General features: G+C 54.0%; 7 protein-coding genes across 7 annotated transcripts; 3 read left to right on the top strand and 4 right to left on the bottom strand.

The window, feature by feature from the left end:
* Positions 1-439: 439 nt before the first annotated feature.
* WHR41_09306 (uncharacterized protein) lies at positions 440-1,603 on the top strand (the record flags this gene model as incomplete). The annotated part of the gene is made up of 1 exon (XM_069377910.1): positions 440-1,603. One exon carries the CDS (start codon positions 440-442, stop codon positions 1,601-1,603), a length of 1,164 nt encoding a protein of 387 aa, XP_069225106.1.
* A 507-nt stretch (positions 1,604-2,110) lies between these two features.
* WHR41_09305 (uncharacterized protein) lies at positions 2,111-2,878 on the bottom strand (the record flags this gene model as incomplete). The annotated part of the gene is made up of 1 exon (XM_069377909.1): positions 2,111-2,878. The coding sequence occupies one exon, from the start codon at positions 2,876-2,878 to the stop codon at positions 2,111-2,113; it is 768 nt and encodes a 255-aa protein (XP_069225109.1).
* A 1,424-nt stretch (positions 2,879-4,302) lies between these two features.
* On the top strand, positions 4,303-5,190 carry WHR41_09304 (uncharacterized protein; the record flags this gene model as incomplete). The annotated part of the gene is made up of 1 exon (XM_069377908.1): positions 4,303-5,190. The coding sequence occupies one exon, from the start codon at positions 4,303-4,305 to the stop codon at positions 5,188-5,190; it is 888 nt and encodes a 295-aa protein (XP_069225108.1).
* An 857-nt stretch (positions 5,191-6,047) lies between these two features.
* WHR41_09303 (uncharacterized protein) lies at positions 6,048-8,058 on the top strand (the record flags this gene model as incomplete). The annotated part of the gene is made up of 2 exons (XM_069377907.1): positions 6,048-7,677; positions 7,751-8,058. The coding sequence occupies 2 exons, from the start codon at positions 6,048-6,050 to the stop codon at positions 7,900-7,902; spliced, it is 1,782 nt and encodes a 593-aa protein (XP_069225112.1). The 3' UTR covers positions 7,903-8,058.
* A 554-nt stretch (positions 8,059-8,612) lies between these two features.
* WHR41_09302 (uncharacterized protein) lies at positions 8,613-9,050 on the bottom strand (the record flags this gene model as incomplete). Its single annotated transcript, XM_069377906.1, has 1 exon — positions 8,613-9,050. One exon carries the CDS (start codon positions 9,048-9,050, stop codon positions 8,613-8,615), a length of 438 nt encoding a protein of 145 aa, XP_069225111.1.
* Positions 9,051-13,662: 4,612 nt separating this feature from the next.
* Positions 13,663-14,475, bottom strand: WHR41_09301 (uncharacterized protein; the record flags this gene model as incomplete). Its single annotated transcript, XM_069377905.1, has 1 exon — positions 13,663-14,475. The coding sequence occupies one exon, from the start codon at positions 14,473-14,475 to the stop codon at positions 13,663-13,665; it is 813 nt and encodes a 270-aa protein (XP_069225105.1).
* Positions 14,476-14,553: 78 nt separating this feature from the next.
* Positions 14,554-15,313, bottom strand: WHR41_09300 (uncharacterized protein; the record flags this gene model as incomplete). Its single annotated transcript, XM_069377904.1, has 2 exons — positions 14,554-15,105; positions 15,179-15,313. The coding sequence occupies 2 exons, from the start codon at positions 15,311-15,313 to the stop codon at positions 14,554-14,556; spliced, it is 687 nt and encodes a 228-aa protein (XP_069225104.1).
* Between the last annotated feature and the right edge of the window lie 263 nt (positions 15,314-15,576).

The raw sequence follows: 15,576 nt of genomic DNA, 5'->3' as shown, positions 1-15,576 counted from the left end.
ACAACAACAACAACAACAACAACAACAACAACAACAACAACAACAACAACAACAACAACAACAACAACAACAACAACAACAACAACAACAACAACAACAAGGAGAACAACAACAAGGAGAACAAGAACAAGGAGAACAAGAACAGCGGCAGCAGCAACAACACCGTATCCCACCACTCTCTGACTTATTAGCGACGACGCCGGCAGCAACAGCAGCCACCCCAGCGCCATGGTCTCTTCGTGATGCCGACCGTGACCGACTCTTAGGCCTGTTTTATAGCAACTTCTTCCCTGTGCATCCTTTCCTGGTACCCAAGTCTTTCTATGCTGCCCAGCATTATCCACGGTTCCTCGACTTGACCATCTGTTTTGTTGGCCTTCACTATGCAAGGCCGGCCCCCGACGATGCATCTGTCCTCCGCGAAGCAGTCTCAGCCGTAATGACCGAGGTTGACGAGCACACGGTCCACCGCGTCCAAGCCTTGGTCCTTTACGCCATCGTCCTCCATTCTTGCCAACAGCAGAAAGAAGCTGCATCGTGTGTCGCGAGAGCCGCCGCCATTGCCATGAGTCTAGGCATGAACGATCCTTCGTTCGCGCAAGCTAACGCTCACCAATCCCCGCTAGTCGAAGAGAGCTTTAAAAGGACATGGTGGGAGTTGTACACAGTGGATGTATATCTCGCTGCCGTCAACCGGCGCTCCACCCATGAGACGGCTTCCGCAAGACTGCACCCGCTTTTGCCCTGTGCACAGCAGGTGTATGAGTCGGGTCAGTGTGATCAAAGCAACCCTTTGACAGTCCGGGCTTTTGAAGACAGGGTGTTCTCGCGCGACTTGAATCTCAGCTTCCCATCCATCTCGTACCGGATCGAAGCCGTCCGCATAGTCGGCCGGGTTCTATCCCTCGCCGCCACTGACGAGGCGACTCCGGATAACATCCAGGCACTGGATAACGCGCTTGCAAGCTGGAAGCACAACCTACCGGCCTGTAAGATAGACATGGTCGACTCGTCTGGAGAAGTCGACCTCATGCTCTTTCAAGCGCGCTGTTTCATCTCGTGCGCTAGCATATTCCTTCATTTCCCACGAAGCGATCTACCGGCTACGATACCGTCTGCGAGCGAGATCGCTTGTGCAAGAGGCTACACGCAACTAGCCCCTACGTCTGGACACCATACGATCAAGGCAATCGCTGCGTCCAAGGAGCTGTCCAACCTGGCCTCCATCCCACTACCGCTTGAACATCATTCGCCCTTTTTCATTTGTGGCCTGATTCTGGGCTGTGTGGTCCAATTGTCTGTAGGGATGATCCATTTGCATCAGTGTGGTCTCGACTGTCTACAACAGCATAGAGATAGGGTCGTGTTGATGCTCGGAACACTGCAACGCATGGGCGAGACATGGACGCTTGCGCAGAACGCGGTGCACTGTCTGAAAGTCGTGGCCGAGAATCTCTTTTCGCCGCGGCCACCCAGGGATGAAACAGCTGTATCTCCGTCTTTCCAGTTCAATGAAGTGGATGCCGGACAAGTCTTCAACAATACCACATGGTTTGATTTGTTTGCGACAGATAATATACAGGGCAACTTCTTCAACATTTGAGCGAAATTTTACTTGCCCTTTCTTATATATTTATTGTCACTCTTTCCAAACAAGTACTGTGGTTTCGATACTACACTCCTTACGAGACTGCTACTTTTTTCTATTCTTACTTTTCCGAGTAGGGGTCGTTCAATAGTAGTATGGTTTCGTTGAGCCTTTCCACGCGTATGTCAAACGAAACGCAAACGGTAGCAACGCTTCCCACGTGCTTTCTTGCGCTCGCGAAAAGTCTCTTTAGCCTCGTGGCAATCTTACTTCTTTTCCTACCAGAGTTTCGCGGAGCTTCCGCACGAAATCGCCAAATGGAAGGCAGATCATCAGGTTCGCACTTGGTTCCATGGATGAATGAATGCACGAGATACTGAAGATAGAAACATCGCCAACCGTCGCTCGCGTGGAGATTGACTTGCATTGCTCGCCCCGCAATCAAAAAAAGAATACCAACAGACATTGCTGTTCAGTGTCGCGATTATTGACAACAAACGCCTTTCCTTCCCCAGCCACACATCACCAGGCAACCTCGGTTTTCAACGGCATCTGAAGCATACGCTCGCCGGCCGCCGTAGGCTCGGGCAGTCGACCGGCTCGTATGTTCATCTGCAGCAACTGGTACAGCAGCTTCGGAGACGTTAGGGTGCTGTCGCGCGTGCGACGCATCTCTATGAACTGCTGCTTTGCCGTGCCATCGCGGAGGTGCTTGTTGGTTTTCTTCTGCTGCTTGACCGTCATGAAGGGCACGGGCTCGTCGCGTGCCTCGGGCGGATAGTCATGGCCGATCCAGATCTTTGTATCGTCGGGCAGGGCAAAGAGCCTGCGGCCAGAGTCAAAAATTGCCTCTGCGCTGCCGCCTGGGAAGTCAGCGCGGGCGGACCCGAGATCAATGTTGAATACTGAATCGCCGACAAACACGTTGCCTCCGATCTTGTAGCTGAGGTTGTCGGGGGTATGGCCCTGCAGATGGATGGCTTTGGCGGTGATATCGCCGATCTTGAACGTTTCGTCGTCCTCCCACAGCTGATCGAATGAGCCCTCGTAGTTCTGGGCCGGGATGTTGTGGCACTCTCCGAACATCTTCTGGACCTGTGTGATGCGGCTGCCAATGCAGATGCGGGCCCGGCGGCCGTGTTCCCGGCTGAGGCGATGCTGGAGATACGAGGCGGCCGTTATGTGGTCCGCGTGGGCGTAGGTCTCCAGGATCAGGTCGACTTTGTAGCCACTGTCGTTGACGACTTGCATGAGTGCGTCGGCGGACTCTGTCGAGATTTTGCCGGTCATAGGGTCGAAGGTCAGGACGGGATCTATGATGGCTGCGATGGAGGTAGCTGGGTCGGCTACCACGTGCTGCCATGAGCCGGGTCACCTTGTCGAAGGAGTTGTGCACGGTGGGGTCCTGCTCGAGGACAGACGAGCCTTCGCTAGTAGTAGCAGCGTCCGCATGCGGATCTACGTGGTGGGCACGCGTTGACGAGGCGAAGGTGCGGAGTGCGCCGTGGCCGGGGAGAGAGATGTAGACGACACAGTGTTGTTGCGATCGTGGTTGTGCAGGACTTTGTGGTGGCAAGACACAGCGAGGTTTGACGGCATGTGGACATGGCTCTGGCGCGGGCCAGCGATGCGACGGAATGGTTCGCCAACTTGCACAGTTGAGGCGCACTTCCGACGGCGCGGAGGGAGGATGCAAGAGTCATGATCATTGCCGTAGTAGTAGGCAGGTTCTGTAGCAGTATGGGAGATTAGGTATGTATGCTACGTGTGTGTGCAGGTAGTAGATAAGTAGTTATGTAGGTTTGTAGGGCAGGGTACTGCTATGTAGGCAACATATTCCATTCGAGGCAGGGCAGGGTAGGCAGGCAGGCAGGCAGGCAGGCAGGCAGGCAGGGTCTAGTATGTCCGAAGATGTGCTTATGGACAAGGGGAGGTCTACCTTGCTTCGGCGACTCTGGCCTTGGTATTGTCTTGGCATTTTCACTACTGCTATATGATTCTCCTCCTCCTTCTCCTTTTCCTGCGCGGGCTAAGTCGGCGAGGCTAAAGGATCACTGTGGATGGTGGATGGTGGCAGCGGTGGCGCTGTGGGACCTATCAGCAGGGGTGGTGTGGGACTTTTTTTCTTCGCAGACTGCTTATTCATTGCTATCGTTGCATTGTCGATGCATTATCGTGATCTCACGATTCCATGTCGAGCCATGTCGCCTCCTGGGGCATTCGGGGTTATGTGCATTCAAGGATGCGCTCGTACATAATGCTGACTTTCGCTCCCCGGCTTGGCTGATGGCCACGATGCGAATCCTCTCATTCCTTTGATCCATCCATCAACCCATCTCCATACGCTACTGTATCTCCACAAGCCACATTATCCTATTCATCATGCCTGTTCGTCTGTCTACTCTTTCGCACCTCCCGCGTTCCGTCGCCGCGCGCTCTGGTGTTCGCGCCCTGAATTCCCAACCACGGCGCTCGCTCGCCTCCAGCGCCGACTTGCCACCCGTCGTCTCGAGTTCACGCAGCCACAAGGTGGTTATTGTGGGTGGAGGCAGTGCTGGAATCACCATCAGCAACCAGTTGCTCCGCTCCGGCCGTTTCACCCACGATGATATCGCCCTCGTCGACCCGGCCCAGTGCACCACTACCAGCCTGGCTGGACGCTCGTCGGAGGTGGCCTCAAGAACAAAGATGATTTGAAGAAGAAGCTGGCGCACATGGTCGATGCCAAGGTCCGCTTTTACAACGACAAGGTTCGAGATTTCGACCCTGATCAGCACTCGCTCTCTCTTAGCAACGGCGCGCAGATCAGCTACGAACATCTCGTTGTCTGTCCTGGCATCAAGGTCGACTTCAACAGTATCCGCGGATTGCAGGATGCAGTCTCTGACCCTCACGCTCCCGTCTTGTCCATCTACAGTTACGAAATCTGCGACAAGACCGCCCGTAACCTCGCCGACTTCGCCAAGGGCAAAGCCTTGTTCACTCACCCTGCCGGCACTGTCAAATGTGCCGGAGCCCCGCAGAAGATCATGTGGCTTGCACTGGACGGGTGGAAGCGAGCCGGACTTTACAACGCGGATCATCCTGCCGCGTCCCCCATTCAGATGGCTTTTGCAACGGCCGTGCCCGTCATGTTCGGAGTGCCAGCACACAGCCAGAAGCTGAACCAACTCCGCGAGGAAAGGAACGTCGAGGGCTTGTTCCAGCATGACTTGGTCGCCATCGAAGGCAATACCGCCGTCCTTGCACAGGCCGACGGTAAGGGCGAGGTGAGAAGGCACTTCGACCTCTTGCATGCCGTCCCCAAGATGGGGCCCCACGCCTTTGTCAAGGAGAGCGTATTGGCGAACGAAGCTGGATTCGTAGATGTGAATGACGCCACCCTTCGACACAACAAATATCCAAACGTGTGGTATTGTGGCGATGCCGCCGGCTTACCAACATCTAAAACACCCGCTGCCATCACCGCCCAGGCGCCAGTCGTAGTGTCTAACCTGCTTAGTGCCATGCAGGCCCAGGCGCCCACCCTGAATTGGCCCGTCATCGTGGCGCCCGCGATGAACGTGCTCAGGCTGACGCCAATGTTACGCAGGTCGAATTGATCGCCGCCGAGACCAGGTGCACCGACGGCCAAAACGACCGTGTTTCCGGTTTGGTTCGAAGCAAAGCGTTTGAAGTCCGGGAAGGCGATGGCGTCTTGTATGCTGATGCCGAAAGTCAAGATGAGGAGCTCCAATTCGAGCAGCGTATCTATACGCAATGGTGCCGCGAAATATGCCCTCGCCTTGATGCTGGACATGATGGGGGCACTTGGGGTTTGCGTACGCTGTGACGTGTCAGTACCTACATGACCTATGTCTCATCGTCCCCTGACTGTCTCGGGAGAAATGAAAGGAGCGAGCTTGAGGCATGAGGATAAGCATACGCGCAGACTTGAACTCACAGGTGATTGGTGTCGATTCTTTGACTCCGTGTTCTCTTGCCTGGGATGCGGGAGGCCCCCGAAGGAGAAACACATCGAGCCAGTGGCGGCTTGGCTTCGGCAATGGAGTTTTCCCAGGGAAGCCTACCACACTATTATACTTGGCTCAAGGATCCTTGAGGCCCGAGGATACTGTCGGGGTCTTGGAGAAGCCCGGTGCGTCCCCGGGTGAAACTACCTGACCCACTCTCCCGGCGAAGCTGGACCAGCTGGACCCTTTTCAGTGTCACATAGCATCTTTCGCGTGTAAATGCACAGCGCTACCGTGTTGATCATGCAGGACAAGCATAGTGTTTCCATGTGATCGACACTTTAGTCTATGTTTGTGTTCCGAGGCTGTTTGATCGCAACAGGAAAGGAAAAGATCATGCGCGGGTTTCGGAAGTTGATTGCCGTTCGCTGCCATAAGTAACTTGGAACAATCGTCCCTCGCGGCCTCACTGTCGTTGAACGCCACCCACACGCGCGCGTATACACATGTTGTCATTCCTATCTCTGCTGCCGTTCCTGGCGTGCGGCCTTCATGGTGTCCTGTCTTCCGCGGCACGCCATGTACACGATCGTCATTTTACGCCACATCACATCCTTCGCGCGACGTCCGAGAACCTCACTATCAATTGTCACGCTCGCCCTTCCTCCGTCGTCGTCAATGGCACTGATCCAGGCCCCACGATTCGCTTGCGAGAGGGGAAAACGCACTGGATTCGGGTGTACAACGATATCCTCGATCAAAACTTGACGATCCATTGGCACGGCTTGACACAACGCATGGCCCCCTTCTCGGACGGTACACCGCAAGTCTCCCAATGGCCCATCGCCCCTGGGCACTTCTTCGACTACGAGGTTAGGCCAGAGATAGGCGACGCCGGCACCTACTTCTACCACTCTCACGTTGGCTACCAGTCTATCACCGCGCATGGCGCCCTCATCGTGGAAGATCGTGGTACTCCCCCGTACGAGTACATCGAGGATATCACCTTGGTGATGGGTGACTACTACAACCACACCGATGAACAGATTGTTTCAGGCCTCCTAGCAGATCCTTTCGATGGAGCCGGCGCAGTGACCTCGATCGTCGTCAACGGACAAACAGGACACTCGGGACTGGGCGGCGCAGCAGATTCGTCATGCGCCCCACACGTGCTCCGCGTGAGACCCGGGCAAACATACCGCCTTCGCTTCATCGGTGCAACCGCGAAAACCATCGTGACCCTGGGTATAGAGTCGCACGCCAATCTTACCATCATCGAGGCCGACGGCACGTACTCCCAACCATTCTCGACCGACCATATCAATGTAGCCCCAGGCCAGAGGTTCAGCGCATTGTTACGCACCATGTCAGAGGTAGAATTGCGCGAGACGAACAGGTCCTCGTTCTGGATAGGGCTCGAGAACCGCGAACGCCGCAAAGATTGGTATGCCTATGCATTGCTGCAGTACGATCTCCCCGACGCGGAGAGCCCTCAGACCGTCCCCACCAAATCGCCTGTCTCTCTCCCAGAGACAGTATATGATTGGCTCGAATATTCGCTCCAGCCGTTGGCATCGACTGATGACTTCCTTCGGTCCCCGACCAGAACCCTGAGGATCAAAGTCACCCAGCAAGGGATCTGGAACGGCAGCGACTTCTCGACTACCGCGAAGTGGGCGTTCAATGACAACTCTTGGAACGAAGACATTCCCCGCAGCCCGTACCTCGTCGACATCTACAAGCATGGCGAGGCCGCAATGCCAAGTTACGAAGCAGCCTTAGCCAATGGCGGCTGGGATCCGGCGAACCAGATCTTCCCGGCGAAGATTGGCGAGGTGATTGACATAATCTGGGAAAACAGCAACATTCCGGATCCGCAATTCCACACACACCCTCTGCACGTGCACGGCGGCCATATATGGGATATTGGCAGTGGGAACGGAACCTACGACGAGGACAATAATGCAAGGAGGCTGGAAGGGTACACTCCAATCAAGCGAGACACGACTTTGCTGTACAGATACGGGTCGATAGGTGCGGCCAACAGCACCAGCGGGTGGAGAGCCTGGAGGCTCAAGGTTGAAGACGCCGGCGTCTTCTTGATGCATTGTCACAGCCTGCAGCACATGATCATGGGTAAGTTTTCCGCCGCTTCGCGATTTTCGAGTCTGCTTTCGTCGCCGCTAACGTGTGAGTCGCTTTCGAACAGGTATGCAGTCGGTTTGGACAATGGGCAACGCTTCCCAGATTACCGACCGGTACCCGCAGCCATATTCCTCGGGCTATCTTGAATTCGGAGGTTCGGCTTACGGGAACGCGACTTACGATCCTCTGGTATCCCACTACTTTTCGGAACAGTGAATCTGCATGTAACTTGTGAGGAAAATCATCGTTCTTCTCTTTCTTCCAACATGGATCCATTACGTTTCTCTGTCTGGCTCATGAGGCAACCCCTTAGCAGTTTGTTTTAGATAGGGTTACATTTGTGACGAAACAAGGTCATGTGTACGCGGTAAATTCAAGTGAGCGCCAAGCGGTCAAACGATCGATCTTGTCATGTGTAGCAAATCTGACCCTGAGGAGCTGGGCTTCATGCATGCGCGGGCCGTCCCAGGAGCAACACCACGTGTCAGTCGCTATTATCAGCTGTAAACTCGTCAATGATGTATGGCTGGTGCCATTGGGACAACCGGCGCGTTTTGTCAGTGTCGACCAAGACGCGTTTGCAGCTGTTCACGTCGAGTGCCCACATTCCGTGTCTCATGCGATCTGGTGTTATGATACATTTTTCATTGGAACCACTGTGTACTGATGCGAGATACCGGCGTAGCCATATCACGACGTACCCGGGTTTCCAGCGGAAGTGCTTGTGCGCAAGTCAAGCTTCTGAGAGACGGAAGTTGTAGCTTGTCTGGAGGGTGTTGATCCTTTGTATGCGGATGGGGAAGGGATGGATACTATCCCTTTCCCTCCTCCTCTTTCCTTCCTCACCCCCTGTCTCCCCCTCTAACCCCTCCTCCCCTCCCACTCGCCTCCTCTCTCCTTCTGTCGTCCCCCTGATCTCGACCCATCTACGTGCTAAGGCCGAAATCTTTCCCCTTGCGCCGACCCCCTTCGTTGTCCAGTACCAGTAGAGTTCCTGCAAATGCGACACCGATGCAAATCGCCGCCATCAAGCTCACTCCCACAATGTTGGGCTGGAACAGGCCTTGTCGCATCAGCGACAGCGAGGCAAAATATCTCTGTGATCCATGCGCGACACAAAGACTGCCACTCCCGACAAGAACAGCGGCGGCCGTCCTGGTATTTTTGTTCTCAAGCTGCAGCAACTGAGGCGAGATCGAAGCAAAGGCTTCCATCTTCTCGAGGGCAACGCCGAGCGCGATGAAGCCGAGACCGCTCCTTGCCCAGGCCAGAAAAGTCCTCTCGCTTGCGAGCAGATCGCGTGCTACAGAACCGGTATTTTGCAGAGGCTTAGCACGGAGCTGTAGAAGCATTTCGCGAATCATTTTCGAAAAGCGGCGTAGTTCGTGAGTTGTCTGGGTACAATTGCGTAGGTTGAAGAGTCGTAGCTTGCTGGTAACCTGTAGTCGAAAGACGACAAATTGAAAAGTATGTAAGAACTATCTGATATGTTATTCTAAGACGCAGAAGATAAAAGAATAATTGTCCGAGGCACAAGGACTATACTATTATAACCTATAGATTTATAGGGTCTGCCAAGCCCGCTTTCTATTGGTTGCAACAAAAAGATTGCACCACGTGATCATCTCTTCTCTATGAGCCAGCACGTGACCGGTTTACCGGGCTCGTGCCGGCGATGCCTTCGATCTTACGCCTATTACCAACGTGACTTTGAAAATTCTGCAAGTACTACTATTCTGTTGCAACGTGGCAGTATCGCTATGCAAAAGAACACCAGCCCTTCTTTGCAAAAGAATACCACCCTTTTTGTACTCGTTTGTTATAATTGGTTGATTTGATTTGATTATATCCCACTCGTTTTCAGCCGCTTTCCCCAGCAGCTATGCCCGGTGGAGGAGAGCGTGGCAGACAGCCGACACGTCCCGTACGGGCCGTCCCACTTCGCCCGGTCCGACACCGAAGTGCTGACCGTACCAGCTGCCTCCTACGCTCTCCCTTTCTCTCTGCAGCCACCGTCTTCAGTTGCCTGCCAGCGTTCGCAGACGGTGGCTCACATATTCTCCTCGCTGTGTTGACAGTCTTTCCTTATGTTCTTTTATCCGCATACCTACAGTCTTCCCCCAGTGCTCGGCTTCGTCTACTCCCACGATCCTGCTCTGCCCTAGGATCTGCGCGCGTTCTATGAACCTGATGGCTTTGATGGCTACTTTGTGCTTGCTGAGAATTGCTCGAAGGCCATTCCCTTCCGGCAGATGGTCGAGTTCCTGTCTCCGGATGTCCTTGAGCTTGCGGCACGTGAAGAGAATGTGCCGCACTGTCTGGCGGCCTTCTTGACAGGTGCACATTGGATCCAGAATGTCAGGCACTTTTCGGCGAAAGAGGAAATCCCTAGTCCAATCTTCTCGGTCCTTAGCTGCACCAGAATGGCACTTTGCCTCTTAGTCAGGCCTTCGTGTAGTTGCAGCACCTTTTTCGAAGGTGCTGGTGTGTGCCTGAACGTGGTTCTGCCTTTCGTTTCCTGCTGCCAGCTGGTCTCCCACATTTTGGCTGCCCCTTTGCGGCTCCACATATTGAGCGTGGTTTGAAGTGCATAAAGCTTCGGTGGTGGGTCTGCTCTCGATCCTGATGCTGAGCCCTCTCTCCATCCTGTGGCTTCCTTTGCGGCGATGTCTGCGGCTTCATTTCCTTCGATACCCTCATGCGACGCTATCCATCGTACTACTACTATGTGTCCCTTCTCTTGGAGCGACTCAACCCTGGCGGCGATTTGCTTCAGGATGTACGCTCCCGACCTACCCTCTGGTCTAGCCAGGGAGCGGATGGCCGCCTGGTTGTCAACGAAAATGTCGGTGCGTCTTCGAGACGCGCCAGCATCAACCTTTACATCTGCAATTGTCAACGCGAGTTTAATGCCCTCTAGCTCCGCTACATAGACTGTCGACGTTGCGTCTGTCCCCATAAATGCATTCCTCATTTGTCTTGTCTCAGGGCACACCGCCGCTGCGCCCACATGGCCGCCTATACAGCTGCCGTCGGTGTAGATACTGATACCCTCTTTCTTGATCTCACGATCGTGTATGGAGCGTGCCTCTATTTCCTGATCTATGTGTGTGGCAGGTCCTCGCCACCACGGTGGCGCAATGAAAGGTGATATAGTCTCCACGGCGTAGGCGCTTGTTGAGATTGTCTTTTTGTATCGACGATTGATATTGCGCAGAGGGCTAGTGTAGACGGGCATACGAGCGCTGCCCCTGGTTGAATTCCTCGATATGTGGTCCAGCTCTGGTGCCGTCTGACAAGTCATGATACGACCTAGGGTGTCCGTGTTATGCCTCTCGATCTGCTGTACCACAGGTAGCAGGTGTGCTTCAACATCTAGTGCAACGCTTGACGTGGCTCTGAATGCTCCGGTGATGGCTCTGGCTCCTCGTGCTTGTAGGCTTCGTAGGATTTGAAGTGTCTTTCCTGTGTACGGAGTGCCATTTCCTCTCGAATTAGACCATACTGAGCATGCATACATCATCTGCGGCACCACCACCCCACGGTAGATCTTCCGCATGTCGGACATGCGGACACCCCACGTGGAGCTGCCCAGAGAAGCAAGGGCATTGACCGACTTTGACACCTTTCCTTTAATCTCTTCGATGTGTGACTTCCAGTTAAGTTTCTGGTCCATCACCACCCCTAGATATTTGCATGTTGTGCTTGGCAAGATGTTTCCCCACTCGGTCTCGATTTCCTTTTCAATGTCAAAGCGTGTTCGTGATCTGGTGAAATGGGTCAACTGGAACTTATCAGGGGCGAACTTGGATGCATGTGTAGACGCCCACTGCTGCGCCTTCTCTAGTGCCAGCTTAAGCTTCTCACAGGTCTCCGAGGTTGTACCGCCACACGCCAGTATTGCTGCATCGTCAATGTATCCTGTCGCTGTGGTGTCTTGATCCAGACCGCAGGTCTCGAGAAGACCAGCGTTATAGAAGATGTAGAGGATAGGAGACAGCGGAGATCCTTGAGGGATCCCGGTGTTGATCGCGTATTCTTCTGATGTAAACTCGTCCATTGTGATCCTTGTTTGTCTTTTGCCGAGGAAGCTCGTGATCCAGATTACCATCTTTTCGTCTACCCTGCGTGTGCGCAGATTGTGGAGTAGTCTTTCATGTGACACTTTATCGAACGCGCCAGAGACATCCAAAAGTAGCAGACTAGCGACTTTGCCACGGCCAGAGTTCCAAGCCTTGTAGATCCTTTCAATAATCATGTGTAGTGCATGCTCGGTCGACCTCAGTTTTCGGCCGCCGATGTGAGTGTTTGGGAGGACATGGTACGTCTCCACAAGGTAGCTCAATCTGCGCGCCATGACAGCGTCCATGATCTTGCCAATCGTGTTCAACAAAGCTATCGGACGATATGCCTTCGGTATCGTGTAGTTGTCTTTTCCTGGCTTTCGCAGTACCACAGTAGTCGAGGAGCGAAAATGCGCCGGGCAGTAGCAAATGTGCAAGCTCTGGTTAAAGACGCTTGTCAGATGGCTCACTATGATGTCCGTCGTCGCCTGTAAAACACGGTTCGGTAAGCCATCTGGACCGGGGGCTTTTAAAGGCGATGTTGATTTAATGGCTTCCAATATCACCTTTTCGGTTTTCGGCGGTAGACTGATCTGTCCGGCGTACTGCGCGTCTTGCAAATCTCCTAGATCGGCCGCTGGCGGTCTAGGGAAGAAGGTGCGTCTGAATGCTTCTGCCTTTTCGCTTGCTTCGGTGATCTCATTCCCAGTCCGTGGACACCGCAACGATGGCGTCACGCTTGGTGGCAGTGTCTCTCTCCCTTTGGCCCACTTGGCTACCTTCCAGAGAGCCTCCAGGGAGTCCAACGCTGCTGCGACCTTCTCCCTGTGTGCCGTCTGCAAAGCTTTCCTCATGGTCCTTGCCTTCCTGTTCCTCGCCGTACGATAAGCTTCCCAGCTTCCCTCCGTATGATCTTTACAGTGTGCTCGGCGCAGTCGCTTCGACTCTGCCAATACCCGAGTGCACTCATCATTCCAGCCTTCTCTTGCCTTTGGTGAGAGTCGTGTTCTTGGAAGTACCCTTTCGACTGCCTTATCGATTGCCTCTACGATCATCGTTGTGTATCGGTCAAGCGCAGTCTGGGTTCTGGGTCGTTGTCGTTGCGGTAGGGTCTGTCGGAGCGCTCCACAAAGCTTCTTCTCGTCCAGCCTCTTCCAATTTCTCTTCGGCTCTTTGTCCAGCTTCTTAGCACTCAGATTGAGCATGATAGTAATTGGGAAGTGATCCGAGTCGTGGTCGAGTTCTTCGTCCACTTCGCTCTTGATGAGCCTGTCGAGAAGACCTAGCGTGATCAAGCATAAATCGATCGTCGTTCGGGCATTGCGTTCCGCGTACGTCACTACCCCCTGCTGCAATGTGTTTGTCATGCCGAAGCGCTCCATGATGACAATGAGCTCCTCGGCTTCCTGATCTTCCTGAACCACTCGATCTCCGCCCCACGAGCGATGGTGGAGATTGAAGTCACCCAGTACCACTTGCTCGTCCCGCTCGTATCTCTCGAGAAGCGTACAGAGGAGAGGCAAAACGCTCTCGCGGTTTTCTGATGCTAGGCCAGGGTTGTAGATGTTGTGAACGTGTAGATGCCCCTGTGTTTGGATTTCTGCCTCGCCCCAGATATGGAGCGAGCACACGTCTTTCGTATGTGATTCGAATTGCCACTTCGTGTTGTCGAATCGTTTGTTAACAAAGAAGCATACCCCGGCGGGTCCATCTTCCACAGCTCCCGGGTAACAAAGGTGAAAGCGATCCTTAGCGGGGTGGTGTGTTATTGACAAGAACGGGTTTCTCCACGGCTCTTGGATGGCGAGGATATCGTACTGCATTACACTCGGGTCTCGTAGCAGAGTAGCCATGACTATATCTCGGGATCTCCGAACGTTGTACTGTAGTATTTTGAATGTGCCAGTCGGATTCATGAGTCCACGTCAGAGTCGATCTCCATTTGCTGGCTGTTGGTACGGATCAACGTGTTGTTCTCGAGAGCCTCAAGCGCCCTCCTCGATGGGTTAGCAGCTCTCTGCGGTCTCTGAGTACGCAGAATCCTTGGTGGCTCGTTCTCTTTGTATGCCGCTGCAAGCGGCAGTCCGGTGTTGGTCCGCTTTTGTCCTCTCCCTGTTGGAGAGGTCACCCTGGCAGTCATCGTCTCCGACGGCTTGACAGGATCCCTCAATGATCTTGTCCTCCGTAACGTTCCTGTCGCCGCTCCTGGCTGAGTGTCTGGCCTGGAAACCTCAGGTACCGGGTGGTATTGAACCCGCGTCGCGTATGCTGCCTTAGTCCGAGCGAGTTCCTCCTTCCGGGTCGGGCAGCTCTGGTTCCACGCCTCATGTGCGCCACCGCAGGCTGCGCATTTCCTGGTCGCTGTCCGGTCAGCCTTCGACGGGCGATCCCTAGAGTTGCGCTCCTGCGCACAGTAGCCACATGCTGTTATTGCCTTGCACTGGGTCCCTATGTGGCCATATTTCTGACACTTGAGGCACTGCTTCAAGCGACACGGTCGCTCGTACCTCTCGCACTGGAACAGCTCGCCCTGCCAGACCAGGCCTTCGTCGATGATCTTGTTTGCGTCTTCCGGCCGAGTGAACTCAATGATTACCGACGATGCCGACTTGCTATGGGCATTTCTGGTCAGCCAGCCCACATATTTGATCTCTGCTTGTGGTATGAACGGTCGGTTGTCTTGCAGGATGTTCTCCCGGATCTCTTCAAACTTATCCATCTCCATGGTGCTGGTACGGATGCCGTGTACTAGGACGCCATACGTCGGGTTGCGGATGTTTGCTCCATTACCGACTCGGCAGACCTAGTCGTCTGCGAACTGTCCGAGGGCCTGTGTCTCTGAGGTAGTAGCTGTCCTGAGGCTCAAGTCCCCGCTCTTCAATTGGTTGGAGGACATTATCTTCGCATGTGCAATGTGTTCATTCTGACTCTGTTCGAGGGCGCGTTCAATGTGGGACTTCAGGTTACGTGGGTTCATGGCTCGCAGTTTTGAGATGGTCAATGGGTTTCTGATGCTCACGATGACTTCACGTTGGGCCTGGAGGGAAACGGCCTTGACCGCGTGTGCACTAGGCGTTCCCGATGCAAGCGCTCCATTTGCTGCAACTGCTGCATAGCTCAAATGTCCGTGTGTCCTGGAAAGAGGTGCCTTGTCTTTCACCTCCTTGACCATGTCCACGACCGTCTTGCTCCTCTCCGTCGCTTCTCGCGCTGCTACCCGTGTCTCTTCTCCAATTTTGATGCTCCGCTTGATTTCTGCCGCATTGTTCCTCAGTTTCACTTTGACTGTCTCGATGACGTTTGCAGTCTCTTTCGCTTTATCTTTCGCTTCGATTTGCATGATATTGAGTGCGTCCTGAATGGTGGTGAGATCCGGTGTCCTGAGTCTTGCTTATCATGGTTAGAGTCCCCGTGATCATAGTTCTCACATGATTGGCCGGTACGGTCTGGCCTTGCGAGCGGTCGATGCAGTTCAGCGTATCGCGAAGGTACTTGGTGAGTTCGGTAGCGTGCTCGCGGAGTTCGAGAGGCCAGTCAACCCCTGGGGGCCATGGAGTACCCATTTGGGTACAGCCGCGCTGGGCGACGCGACCGACGTGATAGCACTCCGAAAACCACTTCTAGGAGCCGTGTACGTTCAGAAAATCGAGTCAATCCCAAAAATTAGAGTACTCGCTGGTGATAATGATAAACTTTATTCCGCACGGCGCTAAGCACCTAAAGGGCAACACACTAGCTACGGCCAAAAGTTTACATCTGACTAGAAGAGGTTGAAACAAACACAGTTCCCAAACTCATTGTCCTTCACCATGAAGTCGACTTGACG

Source organism: Cladosporium halotolerans, assembly GCF_011745625.1.
Source record: "Cladosporium halotolerans strain TM138-S3 chromosome Unknown Sca82, whole genome shotgun sequence".
NCBI lineage: Eukaryota > Fungi > Ascomycota > Dothideomycetes > Cladosporiales > Cladosporiaceae > Cladosporium > Cladosporium halotolerans.
Note: the sequence above shows the minus strand (reverse complement) of the source record. Positions and strands in the feature narration are given on the sequence as shown.